At 44.1% G+C, this 23,209-nt stretch overlaps 1 protein-coding gene across 1 annotated transcript; it reads right to left on the bottom strand.

Annotated features, from left to right (window-relative positions):
* Nucleotides 1-442: 442 nt before the first annotated feature.
* LOC147635608 (uncharacterized) lies at nt 443-23,209 on the bottom strand. Its single transcript, XM_086802977.1, has 13 exons — nt 23,057-23,209; nt 21,665-21,977; nt 21,283-21,502; nt 6,165-6,365; nt 6,011-6,081; nt 3,519-3,681; nt 2,735-3,328; nt 1,771-2,151; nt 1,603-1,678; nt 1,459-1,522; nt 1,172-1,307; nt 952-1,065; nt 443-832 (listed from the first exon to the last, which is right to left on the bottom strand). Exons 1-13 carry the CDS (start codon nt 23,097-23,099, stop codon nt 767-769), a joined length of 2,442 nt encoding a protein of 813 aa, XP_086659103.1. The 5' UTR covers nt 23,100-23,209; the 3' UTR covers nt 443-766.

Below are 23,209 nucleotides of genomic sequence, written 5' to 3'. Positions count from 1 at the left end.
AATGAATCACACCAGCTCACAAACCTATTGATAACTTGCAACAATGCTTTGATAGGAAAAAAAAGTTTTGAACCTCAAAACACAGTACAAAACCAAACAATCTTAAGAGTCTAGTCCAGTGGAAATACTAGACTTTGAATCTCCTCAAGTTGAGTTTGTAAGAAAGCACAATCTACACAAAATGTAAAAATCCCAGTGTATGAAGAGCCTTCACTGCTATATGAGGGTGAGCTTGACACCCGTTTTGTGGAATTATTTGTCAACATTGTTAGACAGGTGCTTGGCTTTATCCACACGTGGCAGGCTTCTCTCAAGAACTGCCCAGACTCGTCAGACCTTGGCCCCACCACATGGAAAATGAAGAAATGACAGTGGACACGTGCTAGATTGGCTTCCACTGGCTTGAAAAAAGCAGTGTTCACCCACTTTTACACAAATCGGCAGACAGGGAAGGCTTTACTCATCATTAGAAAGCTTTGACAAAATCTCTAGTCCACCTTATCAGGAGACGGAGAGAGCAAAGCAAGGAAAAACATAATTATGTATGATACTATATTTCTCAAAGTAATCCATCAACATAAAGATGTGCCCACAATTATCAATGCTTAAACCTTGACATGATTTCACGATGTCCTGTGCCAAAAGTTAATTAAGTATCCAACAGCTTTGTTATACTGCCATGTTGTAGGACCATTATCATTCCTTCATCACCTAAGCCCATGTTGTAGCACTGCTTTTTCAGAATCAAAAAAAGCAGTATACTTACTCAGTCAAGCCATTGAGCATCCAGCATCTTCGCTAAGAATGCGAACTTATCCGTCGCCTCATCAATCTGCAACATGTAGCGAAGTTTAAATCACAACATTAGATCATTCTCCTCACATGAAGATAGATAGATCATATAAAACTCCAAATTGAATACCCAACCAATGACAAAAGATATCAACGGACCATCTTCTGTGTCGGCCGTCCAGCTCCATGTCCAGCTTTGGTGTCCAGGCGACCAATAATCGGATTTGTTTGTTTGCTTTGCTTCACACTTGTGCAGAGCTCATATTGCAATGTCTGCAAAAGGACCAGTGAATCAATATTTATGCACTTAGCCCGCTTTGGACCATGAATGACAACATCATGTCATTGGAGGGTAACATTAGTCAACAATGCAACTTACAGCAAGAAGCTTCAAAGAGTGAAGCGGAACCACTCGATCATCATGATCTGCCGTGAGCAACATCGTTGCTGGATACTGAACTCCTTCACTACCATGACTTTCCCAAGGCCTCCTTACATTGTGAAGAGGAGAGTACCTGCATGTTGCGTAAGGCAAACTTTTAGCAAATTCTTCTGTAATATGGAAGCTTCTAAACAAACAAGCAAGTACCAACAGGGTCAATCCCCCATTGAACACACCGCCAGAAAGCTGTATCAAACGGCATACTTCATATGCTAACGCCTTACTTAATTAACCACTTGAATTCTTCTTCTTTCTCTGAGCAGCCGTAATCCGTGGTCCAAGCATGCCCTAGCAGATTTACCAGCTAGTATCAGCCTAGGTTTAAGCACAAGCATGAAAAAAACTCAGGAGAAAAGAAAAGATACTACCAATGGTAAATTTGTGGAACCGCAACATATCCATCACGCCAACATGCGCTAGAGCGCATCCAAAAAGATCCGGTCTCTGAAACATTATATGGTGTACCTCTTTAATTTGAAGCCTAGAAAAGGGGTGTTGCGTTTCCTTGACACATTAACGAATGCATGGCATCTCACCTGATTGATACAAGCAGCAACAAGAAGCCCTCCATTGCTGCCTCCCTCAATAGATAGTTTCTTAGACTGCGTGTAGCCTGTATTGATTAGAAATTCCCCACAAGATATGAAATCATCAAAGCAGTTCTGCTTGTTGGCTAACGACCCTGCCTTGTGCCATTCTTCACCATATTCACCACCACCTCGAATGTTTGCAAATGCAAGCACCCCCCCACAATGCCGAGCAAAAACTATCCGTGAAACACTGAACGATGGAGTTATACTGATATTAAAACCTCCGTAACCATAGAGTAAAGCAGGATTCTGGCCATTAAGTTCTATGCCTTTCTTTGACACGATAAACATCGGTATCTTGGTCCCATCCTTACTTGCCACAAAAACCTATGCCAATACTCAAAACAGCTTAGAATTGTCCATGAAAAAGAGCAGTATGGTGTGAACTGATATGGTAAACATGAAAAAGATGAATGGTGTAGTGTGGTATCGACACGACCCATACTATAGCTCTGGTTTACTTGCTCTATTGCATGGGATATACTACCTGCCAAGATATGTGCATGGAGTATACAACCTGCTATGACATACTCACATCATCCACGATAAGAACCCAAGAGTAGGTGCAGTTTAAGTCTACCTTAGCCTTCAATTATTCATACACACCAACATGCAACCACACATGTATGCACGAATGCACTGCCTGGGCACACACTACACACGTGTGGATGCATGCACACATAAACCATCAAGATAAGATTTATCAATCATTGCTTCTACAGAAATGAAGGGCAAACATGAAAGCTGACAACGACACCAGGCCCAGGCATATACAGGCACTAAGCCTAAAGCTAACAGAGATCCAGACTAACATACAAACCAAACAACATGGCAATTGTTGGTCCTAAGAAATTACCCTTCATCATTAACTAAAAGCCAGATATCAATCGTGTGTAAGGGCAAAAAATACCTGTGACGTTTCAAACGCAGTCCTATCAAAGTCTTTCACAACACTTTCCCGAAACACTTCTAGCACTGGGGTCTCTGCTTCCAAATCACATCGATAAATGATGCCCGGAGTCAGAAAGCTTGTAAAACTGAAAAACACCTCTTTGTCTTCTCTTCTTCCAGAAACACTATAAATTGAACCAATGTCAAGGGGCAGCTGCTGCATTAAATTGCCAGTTTCCAAATCCCGGAGCTGCAGCACATATTTGACATCGCTAAGGTAACAAACGATGAGCTGCCTCTCATTGACGCACTGTACCGACTCCAAGACGTCAATATCCGACTCTGGGATGACATCGGACCATACATCTGGCTTTTCGAGGTCAACTCGAACAAGTTTATACCTTGGGGCATTTTTATTTGTTCGAAAAGTGAATGATGTGCCATCATTTGCCACCAAATCATACTGTGCATCGAAGTTGTCCACCAACTTTTCTAGTGGTAACAGGTCATTGCCACCTTTGAAGCCAAGTAGCCCATTTGCAAGAGATGAAAGATCACAGTAGTACAACCTGTTCACGGGATCACATCCCTCCGTGATGCACATCACCAAGTACTGAAACAGAAAAGCATATTGTTAGTTAAAGATAGCGAGTATACGATTTCGGTGTCCCCATCAGCATGGGCCCATCCAGGCCGCCCATGCACAAGGCATGGGCAGTCTTCTTGTCCATCCCACAGGCAGGGGATTGTGTATCCAGCCTCGGGAACAGGCTCAACCAAAAAAAACAATCCAAAAGAATTACCTTGCCATCCTCGGTAACTGCCGATTCAAAGATCCACTTAGGATTCGTAGAGTCCTTCCAGCATAGAATGTCTTCAGCTTGATCAGTGCCCATGACATGATAATACAGCTGATGATTGAGGTTGATATCGGTTTCCGTTCCCGCATCTACAGACCCGTCCAAACTACGAAGAATCAAGTTGTTAAAAAATGAGTGTTAGTTGTTAACAACATATACTGCATTCATTTTCATATGAGCCACTACACATAAGATTGACTAGAAGATGAGAGAAAGGAAAAGGAATCGAACAAAGATGGTCATTTAACAAAGAACATGCAATACCGCAATGAATGGAACTTTTTTTTAGAGTAGAGAAAACAGGTTGACTATAAAAAGAGGTCCGGTCCAGCTGACTTGACCAAGAATTTTAAATGTAGATTGCCCAGCTTCGCGAATGCCCTCATGGAAGGTTGCAGAATGGGATAAAAAACGTGTAACGTCGATTAGAGCTCCCTTAGGTGCAAACATAGGTCAAAAAGAGATTTAGAACAGCTGCCTTAGGGCTCAGAACAGGTCTTGTGAATAGCAAGAAGGTATAGCCTCCAAACGCACTGGTGAACACATTGTTTTTAACTTTTGAGCTCTAAATAAACCCTTGAAATACAATGCATCTTCTTTGGCAGCACAGAAAAGAGAGGAATTGGTAGAGATATACGTAGATGAATCCAAGAACATGCCCAAATTCACCTTATAAGAAAGCGCAATTTATAACCTCATGGTAGTCATCCACAAGACAATAAACCATCAACTCCATCATGCATAGTATGGACTAGATACCACGACATCTCCAGTAACGTCATCAGTGCCCAATAGTGGGTGTAGAACTTGGCATCAATATATGCTCCCACACACACACACCCCATGCACACACACAACATACATTCATACAGAGGTCTGTGTACTGAGTTTCTATCAAAGCTCCGGAGATACAGGGCAGACTCAGCCATAACGAAGCCTAGCACCAAGGATCATAACAAATAGAGGAATTGGTAGAGATGTTTACAATGTTACTGAAAACAAACTTGCTGCATCTTTGGAGAAAAATAGAGATGGAATTGGTAGAGTCATGCATCCATGAATCATCAATGTTCATCAGCTGAAATTCTAATCGGACTTCCATATGCCATGAAGTCCAACACAATTGTGTTTACTCTCTCTCTCTCTCATGTTTCATGTTTCATGCTCTTGGTGTTTCCATGATGAGATTTCCATGGACAGTTTTGTATTACCCCGGTGAGATAGTTTTGATTTGTTCTATTTTATTTTCTGTTCCATGATGAGATATGCCATGGACATTATTGTATCACTTTGGTCTCATAGGCCCAATTGGGTCTTTAGTAGATGCTTAATATATATATATCTCTCTCTCTCTCACACACACACACACTCTTCCCCCCCTCCATTGGCCATAGTTGAGGGAAACGGGGAAACGGAAACAGAAACGAAAATTTTGAGAGGCGAAATGGAAACAGAAACGCCATGTCAGCAAGGAGGGTAAGAACAGGGAGGGGTTGAAAGTTCATGATTGTTTGTACGCACATGTGATACCATATGACATGAATTTTATGGTTTATAAGAATAAAAGGGGGATAAAATGGATATCAGTTGTTGTAGTGTGACATTTTCTTACTAGTTCATGTTGATTTGGGTGGAAAGATCTCCGAAACGTGTGGTGTTGTGGGAAACAACAAGCTAAAACGTTTCGCGCAGCCGTTTCGGGGTTACCGAACGCATTTCAGCCCTCTATCTACCCTGAAACACGTTTCAGCCTTTAAAAACAGCCATTTCAGGCCATCTTTTGCTTGTACATGGTGGATCCAGCACTTGAATTCTCCATCAAAGAGTACAAAAATTGGCAGAAACTTTTGGTAAAGGACCAATGAGTTCATTTTGGGGATACAAAGTTATGAGCAATCATGCCTCATCTCGTTACCAGAAAGTGTTGTAACCCGCCCCACCACCCCCCCCCCCACACACACACACACACACACACATCAGACAGGCGACGTCCAGGGTTGACAGCGGGCATTTCCAGGTGATTCTTCCCATCCATGTGCAATGAGCAGTACCTGTAAATTCCTATTATAATGGCAGAAACTTTGAGTACATGGCCAATATAAATCCATTTGATAATTGGTTAGTTCAAGCCTGCCCAAATTATCAGGCATTTGTTTTGGCTGCCAAATTATCAGTACGCCAAGAGTTATGAGAGGTCAGTCAAGTATATTCAGGGGCTTGCCCTTCACAAAGCTAATTCATCAAAGGCATTCCTACACTAGCAAACCCTAGTCCTTTTCTCAGTCAAAGAGGAAGCCATGTTCCTCAACCCCACTGTCGGCATGCACATAACAACTTTTAGTTGAACTCCTTGCATTCAAATCTGTGATGAATCCATTTGTGTCTGGAACATCATAAAGCTGATGGAAAACAACAGAACAAGAAGAGGTCTTTACTTTGGTGCAGGATAGCGGCTGTAGAAAAATCCTTTATCATCATGGGTCCACGCGATTGAAGAGAACTTAACCTGCAGAATTCAACTAGACTTCCGTTAAAATAATATGCAGATAAAACAAACATTTAGGAACCTCAGACCAACTAAAGACCAACCCATGAGAGTGAATCTCGTTCCCAAGCTTTATCGGCCACTCGCATCACTTTGATGCTCATCCAATCGCTGCCACTGGAGCTAAGGCCAACTGCCAAAAACTCTGCATTCTCACTAAAAGCTGAAGTTGATAATGCAATGGTCCCATCGTCGCTGAGCTTGTTTGGATCCAGAAGAACATCCGCTTCTCCTTTCAGATTGTCCTGGAATTGGAAAAATACAGCCCAAATTTCAAACAAACATGTGAGAAACCTTCAACAAATTGGAGATCTTGCTTTTTGAATGGATTCCAGTAAAATGAAGCAAAAAGACACCTTAATTAGAGTACATTGAACAACCAAAATATCATTAGTAACAGAAAGCAAGGTCACCGAGCAGTCAAGTAAGGAAGACATGGATTCCAGTAAAATAAAACAAAGAGACACCTTAATTAGAGTACATTGAACAACCAACATATAGTAACAGAAAGCAATGTCACCCAGCAGTCAAGTAAGGAAGACACAGACATCTGATACATGACTCAGTTTCCACGTAGCCAGTGAGAAGTAAGTACGACAAGTAAATACACCTGCAGACCATCCAGCTAGTTTCCAGAATCTGTCAAAATGTTGCAAATTTCAGCAAGTCTACTTTCCATTTATACTCACACATGCATTGCTGTTGTGTCCCAATGGCCAGCTGCCCCCTTTTAGCCTGCCCAATTGAGTGTAGATGTTGGACACCCCTTGTGGGCTGTTCTGGCTCAGAACATGTTCTGGAGACTGGGCTGGATAATCTTCCACACTTAGGTAATCTATGTTTGCTACTTCCTGTAAATCTACCCTCCTTCATTTAGTTCACCCTCAGCAGGTCTTTATATTTTCAAAGCAGGTCTTTATATTTTCAAACCAGAAGTCCAATCTTGATTTTGCTACACATGGAAATACCACGATCAAGCCATCCATGAACAAAAAATCCTCCCCTCAAGAAAGGTCAAGTCCTCTCAAAGATATGGGGTCCAACCCATCCAAAAACAAAGTCCAACTCCTCTTGATCCACTACGATCAAAGAGCAAGATTTGCTCACAAGCCATGATACCAAATCTGTCCAGTCCCTCCAAAAATGGAGTCCACCTCCTAATCTACTACAACCAAGGAGCAAGTCCACCTCCTAATCTACTACAATCAAGGAGCAAGACTTGATTGCAGGCCACAATACCAAATCTATGTTGCAAGCCATTACTATGTCAACGATTGATGACACCCATAGTTCTATTGCTCACAACTGGTGGATTTAACTCAGACCTCCATTATTCAACTTAGAAACCGGCCTCTAAAATGATTTTCAGCAAATATTGGAGTCGAACTTAGAAATGCTCATTGGTGCTTCTCTCGTGCGTGAATTGGTCAATTGCAGAGATCGATCCGCAATTTTCTCTGGTCGGGTTTGGATGGCACCTCAAACACTCGTGCCAGGGTAGCTTGGCTCACAATTATTCAGCCCAAACAAGAGGGGGGCTTGAATATTATCGATCCGGATGTTCAGTGCAGGGCGTTGCTCTACAAACTTGTGGTCAAAGGTTTCCTACCAGGCACTCAACCTCGGAAGGATTTTTTCTTGTCTCAGATTTCTGGATGTACACCCCGGGTCGGGAGAGACTGGATGCCCAGCACACGATTTTTGTTCGCAGAGGTTCATATCGGGACACCATCTTCACCTCTTATTGCAACCATTGTCAAAGCATGGAGAAGCATGAGATCTTTTTTGCAACAAGGCTTCAAGGTCTTTGGATAAGGCTGACCGACAACCTATTATGTGGAACGAGCTCATCAGGGATGAGGCTGGTCGGCCACTTGGTGTATCTTGTTATATGCAGTGGTCAGGATGGGAGAGATGTGCATACACAGTTCTTGCTTGGAAGACCTTTAAGAGTCTTCCGGAGGATCGGAGAGCTGCATCCATTCAGCATCTTAGGGGCTCTCGCATTTGTATTGATCAGATTGATGTAGCTATTCCGCATGAGTGGCTCTCTAGGACCTTTCATGGAGACTATCATCCGAGTTGGCTGGGAATTATTTCAAGGATAGGCATACCTCTGTAGGTCATTGCTCTCCCGGGCCAGGAGGCTACAGATTGCATCATTTACTCTATCATGCCTGGAGGGAGATTGAGGAGATGTATGGAGGAGATCATCCCGAATACTAGGCTTAGTCCAGTGAGGATTGTTGGTCATTCAAGGAAGCATTGGTTCATTGACCCTTCTCCTCCGATAGTGACTCATGGCTCTTGGTGTTTGTGGTTATATGGTGGCAGTCCTATCAAATACATCATTTACTGTAACACTACTAGCGGAAGCTCTGGGGGTCTTCTTTCAGCCCTAAACACTACTAGCGGAAGCTCTGGGGGCTTCTTTCAGTCCTAAACACTACTAGAAACATGCTGATGCAAAACACAGACATGAAGAGAGAGTAGAGAGAGAGAGATATGCTGGAAATTCAGAATATTCTGATGGTACAAAAAGGTACCTCTTACTACAGCCCTAGGCTGCCTTATACAAAAGGTGATAGACACCCAAAATCTGTCCTAGACTAAGGACCCTAAGGTTCCACTCCGTAAAGGAATGAATGACTAACACAACATCTTATGCTATTTATAGTCTCTTGAATAATTGGAGGAGCTGGCCGACTGGACCAGCCGACTAGTGCTTGGACCCCAATAATTCTTGGTCCGGCTGCGCCTCTTCATGACCTGAATCGCCTGCAGCCGCCATGTTCTGGTACAGCCGACAGGCTCTTGTCTTCAGCCGACATCTTCTGGGTGCAGCAAACTGTCCCATACTGGCCACTTCAGCACCCTATGCTCCATCTTCTGGTTCTGCTGGTTGCCCCTTCTGGATTAGCCCTGAGAAGGTACATGAACTACTGAGAACATGCTGATGCAAAACGCAGACATGAAGAGAGAGTAGAGAGAGAGAGATATGCTGGAAATTCAGTATATTCATATAGTACAAAAAGGTACTCCTAATCTACAGCCATAGGCTGCCTTGAACATCACCAAAATCTGGTCCCTACTTGGACCCTAAGGACCCATCCCCATAAAGGAATGAGTGACTAACACAATGAGCATCTTATGCTATTTATAGCCTCTTGAATAATTGGAGGAGCTGGCCGACTGCTGTCGGACCAGCCGACTGGTGCTTGGACCCCAATAATTCCTGGTCGGGCTGTGCCTCTTCATGACCTGAATCACCTGCTGCAGCCGCCATGTTCTGGTACAGCCGACAGGCTCTTGTCTTCAGCCGACATCTTCTAGGTGCAGCAAACTGTCCCATACTGGCCACTTCAGCACCCTATGCTCCATCTTCTGGTTCTACTGCTCTTTTGCTGGTTGCCCCTTCTAGATTAGCCCTGAGAAGGCACATGAACATGTCATGCACATGACATTTACTCTATCATGCCTCGAGGGAGATTGATTGAGATGTAGTATGGAGGAGATCATCCCAGATACTAGGCTTAGTCCAATGAGGATTGTTGGTCGTTCAAAGAAGCATTGGTTCATTGACCCTTCTCCTCAAATAGTGACTCATGGCTCTTGGTGTTTGTGGTTATATGGTGGCAGTCCTATCAAATATCTTCAATGGGATCCAGGAGAATGGGAGTGGATTGATGCCTTCGATCCTTTGAAAAGCCTTCCTTTTTTCAATTTCACCATCCGGAATGCCAGGCTTCTCCTCACTCAACAAATGCATAGGATCCCTACTCTCAGGCCTCATTGGGAGAGCTATGATATTTCTCCAGTGATACAATGCAGATATTGGCATAGACTTTGGCACTCATACAGAGGGAGCCAGATCTCTCAATTCTTTTGGTATTCTTACATGGTGGTCTCCCCACCAATCAATGGAGATCGGTTTTCGGTGTAGCACCTTCCTGTCCTAGGTGTGCGGCATCTTCTTTTCCTCTAGTACCACAAGTCTTGCATGGCATCATGATGCTCCTCAGTGGTTGAAATCACCTTACATATTGGGGTGATTCTATTCTTTTCCGGCTTATAGTTGTGATTGTTGTATATTTTTTTCATACTTAATAGAAGTCTCTTTCTGGAAAGAAAAAAAAAAGAACTTAGAAATGCTCTTGTTTCAAGTCTGGACTAAGACTTTCTTGCTCCAACTTAGGAACATGCCGAATCCAACTTGGGATCAATTCTTCATAACTTGGACAACACAATTTTGGGCCAACTAGCCCTGGGCACCTACACTTGTGAAGCAAAAGTAGTATCATAAGGTCAACAAATAACGATTTGAAGCCCAAGATTTGACCAGCTCCGACCCCTAGTGTGGTTTCTTCTCTCTTGACTCTCTCTCTTTTGTTTATTTTCAGATTTTCTCAAGGTTTTATGCATGAATTTGTTGTTTTCTTGAAGATAAGCTAGGTACCTGTGCCACGACACTTACGAAGGCCTGTTATAGTGGGGTATCAAAGCAAAGGTTAGAAGAGGACCAAGCCACCAAAAAAGGAAAGCAATCACCCAATCCTCCACCTTCTCGTGGAAGGAATGAGGAGCAAATCAGCCCACTCTCATCGTGGGAAAAGCCAATATAGTCGGAAAAGGTCCAATAACCCATCTTCTTCTTCTTCCCCTTCTTCTTCTTCCTCCTCTTCTTCTTCCCCTTCTTCTTCTTCTTCCTCTTCTTCCTCTTCTTCTTCTTCTTCTTCTTCCCCCTCTTCTTCTTCTTCTTCTTCATGGCATGGAAAGAAAGGGAAGAAAAGTAAGCGCAAAGCTAAGGAGTTCAAAGAAGTAAGTGTTAAAATATTGCATCTCTCATGCTGTCGTGGAGCTGTCGGCCTGTTTCCTACAGCCGACTGTGCTTCATGCATAAGTATATAAGAGTTGCTCCCTTTATTCATTCCATCATATCATTCATTGCCCTATTTGCTGGCTCTTGTACTCTGTAACCTCAAGCTAATAAAGCTCAGTTCTTGCTTGCAATCTTTCTCTCTCTCATGTTCATTGCTTCCGCTTGTGCACATTCTTTGATGGTATCATTCGCCTAGGCTCTAGCTGCTGGTCAATCTGTTCCTCTACATTTTCTGCTTCCCTAGAAGCTCCAGGCTGTAGATCCTTCAAAACAGTGGCTGCGTTTCTCTTTCTTAGCTGCGTTTTTGCTCTACAAGCTCTCCAACTGCTGTCGGCCAGCCCCCAGGCTGCGTTTTCTTCTACAGAGGCAAGTGGAGGAGTTCTAGCTGCAGATTCAATGAGTGCATCAGACACGTGGCACATCAGCTCTTCTCCCTCCAAGTTCCCCTCCCTCTTTTGGTAGGAGGTTCCTAGTGGAGTGTTTTTTTTTGGGGGGTTTCTTTTGCTGCTGTCCAGCCTGCATCTTCAGAGGGGGCTATTAGTCCCTAGTTGGATCCTGTGGAAAGGTGCTTGAGAGAGCAAGCTACAGAGGTTGTTTGAGACATAGCTTCTTTGAGGCAGACATGGGTCCCCCCTGCACGAACAAGGACAAGCTCAGTGGTACAAACTATGATCACTGGAAGCTGCAGATGAAGGTCTGGTTCACACACAAGGGTCTCTGGGAGATTGTTCAGGGCCACGAACAAAGCCCGAATGCCCTACCAGCTCTAGGAAGTGGACTCAACCCCAGGAGGATGCCTTTCTCGCCGAACTTTCAGCTTGGGAGAATCAAGACTCAAAAGCTCACTCTGCACTTGTACGAGCCATCTCACCAGAGGTCTCCCCCGCTGTGCAAACAATGGATTGTGCTGCTTCTGTTTGGAGAAAGCTGACAGATCTATATGCACGGGACTCTACAATGCGGTCTGTCAACCTATTGGGTCAGCTCTTTTCTCTAGAGTTTACAGCAAGAACTTCCATGCGGTTAAGGTAATTCATGACCAATTAGTGGCAATGGGTACTACCCTGACCTCTTCTCAGTTGGCTGCTCTCCTCCTCATCAGGCTTCCTGCAGATTATAACATGGTTTCCCGAGCTTTGCAGGTTCAGATCACAATACGTTCCCTCAAGTTTGATGATCTTTGTACTCTCCTCTTGGAAGAGGAATCCATCCTAGTTTCTCAAGGGAAATTGAAAGTTTCATTGTCTATTGGACCTGATCAGGCACTCTCGACGGTGCAGAAGAAAGTTTGGAGTCGGTGTTACAAGTGTGGGAAGAAAGGCCACTTGTCAAAGGATTGTCAGTCCAAGGACAAAGGCAAAGCCAAGGACAAGGGCAAGTCTTCAAAGAAGGGCAAAGACAAGTCACATGACACTGACACAGACTCGTCTAGTGACAACCCCAGCTCTCCCAAGGCCTTACAGTCTGGAGAGAACATGACTGGTGTCCTGCTCTGATCCTAAGGGCATCCCCCGCGTGCTGTCTTCCAGAAACGGCTTGTGGGCGGGTGAGGGAGCTTTCAAAAGCTCTCTTATATTAAATCTGGAGCATGGGACCCGTGTGTCAGAGTTCCAAGTATAAAGACAGGCAAGTTCACTTGATGGTCCGGATGAGTTCCAGGATCAACCAAGTTTCCTTCATAGTTCGGATGAGTTCCAGAACTATTGATTTACAGAGACTATGGACAAGATGTGTTCCATGTTCATTTGTTCGAGGTTATTGGATGTGATGTGTTCACAGTTCTACTTTGAGTTTGGAGCCAAGCAGATTTTCTTTTGCTCTTTATAGTGGCATTATGTTTTCTGAAGACAAGCAGCTGACATGTGCATTTTCCGAGGTGTACTCAGTACTGGCCATGCTGAGGTGTCCATGGTCGCACCTTCGTCATCAAATTTCTTCTGATTTTTTTGCACACTTCAAGATGCAGAGGGGGTGTTAAAATATTGCATCTCTCATGCTGTCGTGGAGCGCATCTCTCATGCTGTTGTGGAGCTGTCGGCCTGTTTCCTAGAGCCGACTGTGCTTCATGCATAAGTATATAAGAGTTGCTCCCTTTATTCATTCCATCATATCATTCATTGCCCTATTTGCTGGCTCTTGTACTCTGTAACCTCAAGCTAATAAAGCTCAATTCTTGCTTGCAATCTTTCTCTCTCTCATGTTCATTGCTTCCGCTTGTGCACATTCTTTCAGTATAAGGACAGTGCGATTTACACCATATGATGGAGCTTATGGTTACACACACAAGCCCTCACTTTTATCCACCAATTTGATATTGCTTTTGGTTCCGAAAACTATTCGGAGTCATCCAAGATTCGCATGGCTGGTTTACATCTTACGGAAACAGCCAATGCATGGAGGGTTGCACTCATGGTTGAGGGAACATCTCCCAAGAAAAACTCCGACTACCGGCTACCTTCAACCGCATGATGGATCCAATCTTTAGGAAGTATGCAAGCACTTTCTTCAATGACATCATTGTGTTTTCCAAGACTAAAGAGGAACACAGAAAGCATAGCTAAGGTATTCCAAGAGTTGCGGGAGCACAAGTTGTTAATCAATGGAAAGAACAGTGAGTTTTTCGTAGAAGAGATACATTACCTTGGACACACAGTGTCTAAGAAAGGAGTGTGGATGGACCCAGCAAAGCTTGAGACCATCAAGAATTAGCCAGAGTTGAAATCCGTACATGAGGTGCGTAGTTTCTTGGGGTTATGCTCCTATTACAAGAGGTTCATTAGAAACTTTGCCACCGCCGCCACTCCATTGCATGATCTAACCAAGAAGAAAGTAGTGTTCAAATTGGATGAGCATTAGAGACATGCCTTCAACCTATTGAAGGAGAAGCTTACTACTGGACCGGTATTGGTCATTCCAAACAAGAAGGCCATGTGGTTGCCTTTCAGAGCCGAAGGTTGCAACATGCCAAGAAACACTTGCAGGTTTATGAGAAAGAACTTCTAACCGTGATTCATGCCCTTACTTCATGGAAGCATTATTTACTTGGGACTGATTTCAAGGTGAAGACAAATCATGAAAGTTTGAGACATTTTCTGACCCAAACTAAGCTTTCCGAGAAGCATATGAGGTAGGCAAACTTTTGGTCCATGTTTCATTTCGAGATTATCCATACATCTAGAAAGAAGAATGTGGTTGCAAATGCTCTATCTGGGAGACCACAGGTACATTCAGTGACCATTGCCTATCATAGAGAGTTGGATTCCATGAGAGATCACTATGTGCATGATGAGGAATTTGGTGGGGTTATGTGGAAGCTAGGAAGATGGTTAGACAGTTAATCCCTATTCCTTTAAAGAGGGATATTTGAAGATGGATACACGATTATGCATAACCAAGGATTTGAGGCAAAAAGTGATTAAGGAGTCACATGCACCACCTTTTGCAGGGCATAGAGGTATTTCTCCTACTGCGCAGGCGTTGGAACCGGTACTTCTATTGGCCTAGCATGAGAAAGGATAATGACAAGTATGTATCCGTCAAAAGGTCAAGGATAATCGTCAAAAGACTCCAGGACTACTTATATCTCTACCCGTGCCGGAGAGGCCATGGGAAAGTACACCAATGGACTTTATTTTTTACTTGCCAAAGTCAAAGTTTACTATTTGAACCATTGTGGACACGTTCAGTAAGCAAGCTCATTTCATTCCAATGAGGAAGACCATCAAGGCAAAACACATGGCATCGATTTTTCTAGCACAGAATGCCCAAGTCTATTGTTGGTGATCAAGATCCCAAGACCACCAGTTTGTTTTGGAGGGCATTGTTTGATAATATGTGGACAAATTTGGATTTTCTTTCTCGTATCATCTAGAGACGGATGGCCAAAGTGAGATAGCAAATTCAGCCATATTGGATTTGTTAAAGTACTATGTGGCAAAACAGAAAACGGAGTGGGAGAAGTATCTTCCACTAGTAGAGTTTGCCTACAACATTATATTGCATAGTTCCATAGGAAAGACTCTGTTCGAGGTTATTTATAGCAAAGTTATACTACCCCCACTTCTAATGACTAAGGATAAGATCTTTGCAACAGATGAGTACATAAGAAATCTAGATACGGCTTTTGCACAGGTGCAAACAGCCATAGAGAGGTCAACGACTAAGCAAAAAAAGACTGTGGATAAATATAGAAGGACAGTGGAGCACAAGGAAGGTGATTGGGTATTGTTGAAGTTTGAGAAAGCAAGGCTTCGAAAGCAGGACAAAGAGAAGGTTTATCCTAAGTTGTCCTGCAGGTACCATGGACCTTTCCAAATATTGAAAAAAAATCAACAATGTGGCTTTCAAACTAGCATTACTTGATCATTGGAGGATTCACGATGCTGTTCATGTGAGTCTCCTAAGAGACTATAAGGGTCTCGAACCTTTGAAACCAGTGAACAAGGATCCACAGGAAGTTGAAGAGCTAGAGGAAGTTCTTCAACCAGAGCAGATTGTCTTTCATTTTTAGAAAAGAAGGGGATCGCATGGCGAGGTTACTAGAAAGTACCTTGTCAAGTTCAAGAATTATTCAACTCTAGATGCAAAAAGAATGGATGAAAACTTCTTTGCGGGCATGCCAAGAAGCTTTTTAGTTCAGAACAACTGATTAAAAGCCGAGAGGATGTCACCAACCTTTGATCTTGTCCAACTCTCTCAATCTCCTTTGCAGTTTACTATTTATGCTTCCACCTGTGCTATCTCCTTCATGGTATCATACGCTTAGGTCTAGGCTGCTCCAAGCTCTGCAAATCTGCCCGCCATCACATCTTTGCCTTGCGTTTCCTGCCCTATCTCCTCCTGGCTGAAGATCAGCCCCAAACAGTGGCTGCGTTTTCACACACTGCTACGTTTTCTGGTCCAGCCAGCCCTTCTTGCTGCCGACCAATTTGTTGGCTGTGTTTTCTTCTACAGAGGCAAGCCGGCCTGGTTTTCTAGCTGTGTTTTCTTCTACAAAGGCAAGCGTTGTAGTTTTGGCTGCAAATTCTGCTCCGGCATCAAATTTGGTGAGTTCTCTTGCATGTGGAGTTGCCAAACAAGTGGCTATACATTTCCTTCTTCCTCCACGAGTCTCTGCCCTTCTGGTAGGAGGTTCCCAGTGGTTTCTTGGACTGTTTTGCCGCTGTCCAGCCTCCTTCTCTCTCTGGTTTGAGAGGGGGCTGATTGTTCCCGATGCCTCACTTCGTTGGAAAGCACTTGAGAGAAGTGTTTGAGAGCTGAGATTTGTTCTTTGCTACTATGGATATGGCTTCCCCCTCTAAGAACAAGGATGACAAGTTGAAAGGACCCAACTATGCTCATTGGAAGCTTCAGATGCGGATCTGGTTCATCCACAAGGGTTTGTGGGACATTGTTCAAGGCACTGAAAGGAAGCCCGAGCATCCTCAAAACTCTAGGCGGTGGACTCAAGATCAAGAGGATGAATTTGCTATGGAATTACAAGACTGGGAGAATCGGGACTCGAAGGCACATTCTGTGCTCTTGTGCGGACCATCACCGAAGAGGTCTCACCGGCAGTGCAAACTCTCACCAGTACTCACCAAGTATCGTCAAAATTGGAGGATCTCTTTGCTCGAGATTCATCGATGAGGGCAGTTACCTTGCAGGGACAGCTCTACGGCTTGTTATTTCCTGAAGGCAATTCAATGCAGTCTTTTCTCATGAAGGCCAAGGTTATCCATGACCAGTTACTGGCTATGGGTGTTACTTTGTCCCCTTCTCACTTGGCTGCTCTTATCCTCACCAAGCTTCCTCCGGACTATGATGTGATTTCTCGATCTTTGCAGTAACAGGTCACATCCACTCAGTTGGATTTTGATGATCTTAGCTCCCTACTTTTGGAGAAGTTTGCTCTCGTCTCACAAGGTAAATTGAAGGTGTCATTCAACAGTTTTGACCAGGCACTTTCCTCAGTTCAAAAGAAAGATCGGAGTCGCTGCTTTACTTGTGGAAAAAGAGGCCATCTGTCCAAAGATTGTTTGTAAGGACAAGACCAAGGGCAAGGCTTCATCTCAGAGAAAAGGCAAAGACACGACACAACATAGTGATACAGATTCTAGTACCAATTCTAGGGCTCCCAGGGCGCTTTCGGCTCAGGAGAACCTAGATGGTGTACTTCTCTAGTACACATGTAGTTTCCCCCCATGTGCTTCTAGCCAAAAGAGGCTTGTGGGCAGGAGAGGGGACTGATAGGAGAGGGGACTGATTGCAGCTCCACTTACTGGTGCATGGGGACCGTGATTTGGAGTTCCAAGCATTAGACATATGGCAGGACATGGTTATCTTTGGTACAGCAAAGATTATGAAATGGATCTATTCCAAGTTCATTGTTCGCGGCTTTTGGAACGTGATGTGTTCCATCCACTGTTGGGGATTATGGGCGCGGTGTGTCCAACAGCTCATCATCTATTCTTGGAGTTCACTGCACACTTGTGTAGGAATTCATGGCCAAGCAAAGTTCTTTGCTGTTCGTGGTAGCATCTTGTTTCGAGAAAACAGGTTGGTGGGTGCTCTCTCCGAGGTGATTCCAGTATTCGTCGTGCTGGAGGATCCATGGTTGCATCTTCATCGACTTATCTTCTTCCGACTCTTGCACACTATGAGCTGCAGAGGGGATGTTAGAATTTGTGCATCTCTGTGTTTTGGGTGTCACGTGCATCCCGCACTTGGATGCCACGTAGACATATATGTACAGAAGGTGCAAGACCTAGGGTGGAAAACTGGTCCCATGTGAGCCCAGTCCGGGACAAGTCAACCAAGGTTCCACTCCAGTCATCCGAGGTCAGCATTGTCCTGCACATGAAACAATGCCAGTCCACGCTGTGAGTCTCCCTCTGGAATGATGTCAGGTGCTCTGTGTGTTTGGTCGGCGACCAGGTGCAAGACATTTGTGTTGACATGTTGGGTTTTGCATGTAAAGATGGGGCCAGCCCATAAGGCTACCCCAAGACCATTGATGTGGGCATGGGGGAGGTGTAGACCCACCCCCAAGGGGTCAGGAGGGCCCCGGCTGTGCCCACCAGTGTGATGGGCTGGAAGGGGCTGTCGGCCAGCATTGCAGGCCTCGGCAGCCCAGTTGGCCAGCCTCAAGGCTTGGCCAAACTGTGGGCTAGCCATGGGCAGCCAGCCAACCTGGCTGGGCAGCCCAAACAGGCTGCGCAGGACTGCCCAGCAGTCCATTTAATGGGCAGCCAGGCCAGCCATTAAAAGCACTGTGAACACACATGAATACCAGCATTTAATGCTAGATAAAACAGGTCGTGGAGAGAAAATTAGCCAGCCGACCAGCATACTGAAGGGGTATAAATACCCAAGGTATAATTCAGTTCATTCATCTCATATTTCATCAAGGTGCTGAAGCTAACTCAAGGGCCAGGACAGCCAAGGAGAAGCTAACGCAAAGCGGTGAAGGATTGAAGGTCAAGGGCAAAGGATTCTCCTCAACCAAGAAGGTTCAGGTTTAGTCTTTTATTTTCAGATTTGCATCATTCTAATAAAAGCAAATACACCATGGCATTCTAGGCATTTCATAAGCATTAAGCAGAGCATTCTTGGCATTAAGCAAAGGCATTCAAGCATTATCCAGACATTTACAACAGTGAACACGTGTACCCAAGCATAGATCATTGGCATAAGCATCCTAAGCACTAGACATCCCAGTCGGCCAGTCCTTTGGTGGCTTAGGTGTCTAGTCGGCCAGGCCAAGGCCAGCAGCCGCCGACCATGCCCTTCAGCCAACTCATCATCTACATCAATCATGGGCATATTAGCAGCACCCAACAGCATCTACATCAGTCATGGGCATATTAGCAACAGCCGACAGCATCTATATCAGCCAACTAACAGCATAAATCATATATAAGCAAGGTCACATCATTCAGTTCATTCATCTCATCATCTCTCTACTCCTCAGTGTTTCCAACCTCTGGAGCAAGAGAGATCATCAGCATATTCAGCATACAGTCGGTAGACAGCATTGCAGTCATCTCCTACCTCCTACATAGAGGAAAGCCAGCATCTCAAGGGTGGACCTCAGCATCGGAGAAGTGAACATTCAATCAACATCAACATTCAGCATCTCTCTCTTCCCGAGATAGATATTCACCTATGACACACATAGATCTATTTATAGATCGTCTTTGTAACCATTGCATTTAATATAGCTGCATTGCATTGCATTGACACCACTGTCTATCCCTTCAATATAATTAAGTGAAGTTTAGTTAAGCCTAAGGTTGTTTTACTACGATCAATCCCCCGCATGTCACATTGGTATCAAAGCTTTACAAGGTAAGCAACCTTAGTTCATGTTCATTCCATAAGTCATTCAAAAAGTCGACATGTTAGTCACTTCCGCTAAGTTAAATCCAATTCTCAAGATCTTGCAAGCCATGCGTAGGGTTTTCCCCTTAGGCATGCATCAGTGACCCATCCATATGCATTCTTGCATAGCATATAGGGTTGCATAGTGGTTTCAGTGGAGGGGGATCAGCAAAGGAGGCAAAAGGTTGCCAGGTGTGCCATCCAGCAACAGTTTAGCAAAGGGGAATGTCACGTGCACACCCAGTAGGTGTACAAGTGACATGGCATTCTAGGCATTTCATAAGCATTCAACAAAGCATTCTTAGCATTAAGCAAAGACATTCAAGCATTATCCAGGCATTTACAGCAATCAACACATATACCCAAGCATAGATCATTGGCATAAGCACCCTAAGCACTAGACATCCCAGTCAGCAAGCCCTTTGGTGGCTTAGATGTCTAGTCGACTAGGCCGAGACCAGCAGCTGACCATGCCCTTCAACCATGGCACGGGCACATACGTGACATCCCCTCCTACTAAACTTGATGACGTGGTGGACACTTTGTCATCCTCCCTAGAGTTCTAACTGACCTAGTACTTTCACTTTAATATTTTTGTCTGAACACCTTCCACTTCTGATCTCCACTTCCAAGTCTTGCTGAAGAACCGAGCATCTGTTTCACTGTTGCCCCCATGCTTGCTATCCCTTACCCTTAACACAACAGTGGGTCACCTTTCAGGACTGATCATGCCGTTGCTAGGCCTTTGGAACAGACCTCAGACGTTAATGATGTACTGGTTCTACATGCGTACCCTCAGGGAATGCTTTCCTCTAGCTTCGCCTATTGCAGACCACTCCATTTGCTACCTTGTTGGATTCTTCTGTTGGATCTGTGCACCTTCTGGGGACTTATGCTTAGTGGCTGAGGAGGAATGCTCTCATACCAATGTTGCATGCACCGAGGCCTTGCTATAGCCTGCACTAATCCACAGCCCTAAGCCTGATTAAGAACAAGATGTTGATTTAAACATGATTAAGATAGAGGAGAGAGAAGAAGAGAGAGATGGTTGGTGTCACGTTTTCTTGTATTTATATGGTACCAAAAGGTGATTGAAAAGTCTGTACATGATTGAGCCCTTGGTTAGCCCCTTAGGGGTTGATCTCTGGCCCCTACATATAATGCTAATGCTGATGACACTGATGATGGTGATGCTGATGATGCTACTGATGCTCTAAATGCTGTCCTAACTACTCTCCTAATCAGGGATTATGAAGTTCCTGCTGGAGATTAAGCCACGGCACGGGCGTGCACGTGACACATCGAGCTCGTACATATTGTTTGGCCTTCCCTCTAAATGCTGTCATAACTACTGTCCTAATCAGGGATTATGAAGTTCCTGCTGGAAATTAAGCCACGGCACGGGCATGCACGTGACACATCGAGCTGTTTGGCCTTCCCTCCAAGTCAACCGGGCTGGTCTAGAGCTGTTGACCAATGTTTGGATCAGTAGTTCTTGACTACAATGTTTGTTATTCGGCTGTTGTGTGTCTGTGGTTGTGAACTCTAGATGCTGGGACGTGTTCTCTAAGCCATTTGGTCACTCCTATAAAACAGCAATAACCTGCTCAAGGTCACCAGTTCTATGGTTGACAGTGGGGGAATCGCTAGCCATCATCACCTGCCACTTGCGAGCAGCATTGAGTGACGGCTGACATGCAAAATGCATAGCATGCAGTACTACATGAATACCCGTGACCAAATATCATGGTTATTAGCACATGATGGCTTGACAGCAAAGCAATAATGGCTGCCACATTCAGTAAAGGCTGAGATGCAGCGCGTGCATGCATGCACACATGTTATTGAATTAAAATGCTCAGTGCTCTATGAACAAACCTAAATATACAGCACAGACAGGAAAAAAAAAAGGAGAAACAAACCTGAATATACAATACACTTTGGGCTTGCAGTCCTGTGTTATGGAAATAAAAGTATTTATTCCCTCTTTTAAAAGGGCAATCATATTTTGGATAATCAAAGAGAGCTGTAATTCGCTCACTCAGCTTTTCCCTTAGATTACACGTGCTCAGCACGGCCTTCGTTAATATTCTCTGTGTTTCAACAAACTCCTTCACATCATCAGCATCTGCATCTTCCAACCTGCCCACGAAAACCAAGATAGCCCATCATCAGCCAAAATCTGCCGGAAAAAGATCTAAGATAGCATATGAGATCATCTGTGCCCAACAAAAGAGACTTTCTAGTGTTTAAATGTTGGTATACAAGGTCACAAGAGCATTAAGAAGATTTTAAAAGGTATACCAGCGGTAGGGATCAGCAACAAGCATGCCATGGTAATTGTCGACCACTGAGACATCTCTCTTAATTGACGGATATTCAAGCTGCTCTGATACCTCAGGTAAAGAGCCCATGGTGGCCAAAGCTTTAAAACCTTGTGACAAACTTTTAAGATCTAATGACAATGACGATGGACAAGTGGTGTAAGATGAAAATGAAGAACCTCCTTCAGAAACAACTGCTTTCCTCGAACATGAATATTTAGCACTACTGAATCCCAACAGGGGGGGGAAAACAGGTATCAATGGAGCCCTTGAAGGAGTTCGTGCAATCAAATCTGCACAAAGAACACGTTGCAGGAATTGTTTGCTTTGTGAAAACCGTGCGATTTGTTAGCATTACTTTTTCAAATCGAAAAAAAAAAAAAAAAGATATCACACAGGTGCATTTGATCCACTTTTTGTAATTTGGAAAAGCAACCAATCAAAGACCACAAACAGCGTGTCTGTCTTTCTCTTCAAGATAGGCAGTGGCTCATTAGAGGTTCTTATGCTATATAACATCTCTCTCTCTCAAGTATGCAGATATTCGCTGTAACACCAACAATCACATGGAATATGCCACACGTATCTAGGGTTGATCATAGTGACAACCAGGCAGTAATCACATACAACAGAGCGGACAAAATCGGGATCCTGAAGGAGTCAAAACTTTAAGGGTGCAAAACTATGGATAGCTGAAGAGTTAATTCCAGCATGAGAGTTAGATCGAACAGGTGCAAAATCAGACAAAGTTCACAAGACTCGCAAAGCAAGCAAAATGGGCAGCTTTCCGTGATGGAAGAGCCCTCATTCAAGAATTCAACATATCTACTCTAACTAATGAGACTCTGTTTTGCTTTTCAATATGATTTACAAGACTCGCAAAGCAAGCAAAATGGGCAGCTTTCCGTGATGGAAGAGCCCTCATTCAAGAATTCAACATATCTACTCTAACTAATGAGACTCTGTTTTGCTTTTCAATATGATTTAATGCTTCTTTCTTAGCGCTTCGTACTCAGTTGAAGAGGCTTAACGTCGATATTACTCCATGGCATAGGTTGGGAGAAACACACACACACAAACACGGATATGTTATTAACTGCAAGCGGGATCTCTCTCTCTCTCTCTCTCTCTCAAACACACACAGAGATATGTACTACCAACCTCCCCCCAAAACACCAAAAACCCAACACATACACACAGGTATGCATACTGACCGCGACGATCTCTCTCTCTCTCTCTCTCTCTCTCTCTCTCTCTCTCTCTCTCTCGGTATGTGTCTCTGCGGGGGTAAAGAGATTGTTTGATGAATGCCCAGTGAGGGACAAACACAAAGACAGGAAGAGGAAGAGGTTCGAGTAAGAAATAAACATACCACCAATAGCACGTCCAGGCCAGAGAAGAAGCTCCCGCATCATGTCCGGAGAGCGAGGGAAGGCAATTTATACAGGAGGATGCTCTGAGGGTTGTTTACACACCTTGGGCGGAAAGAAGTCCCGGACTCTGGCTTCCACACGAAGGCAGTACT

The sequence above is a fragment of the Cibotium barometz genome, chromosome 9 (genome assembly GCF_041138505.1).
Source record: "Cibotium barometz isolate CiBa-2024 chromosome 9, ASM4113850v1, whole genome shotgun sequence".
NCBI classification, from domain to species: Eukaryota; Viridiplantae; Streptophyta; class Polypodiopsida; order Cyatheales; family Cibotiaceae; genus Cibotium; species Cibotium barometz.
The sequence above is the reverse complement of the archived record's forward strand: the minus strand, read 5'-3'. Positions and strand labels throughout refer to the sequence as shown.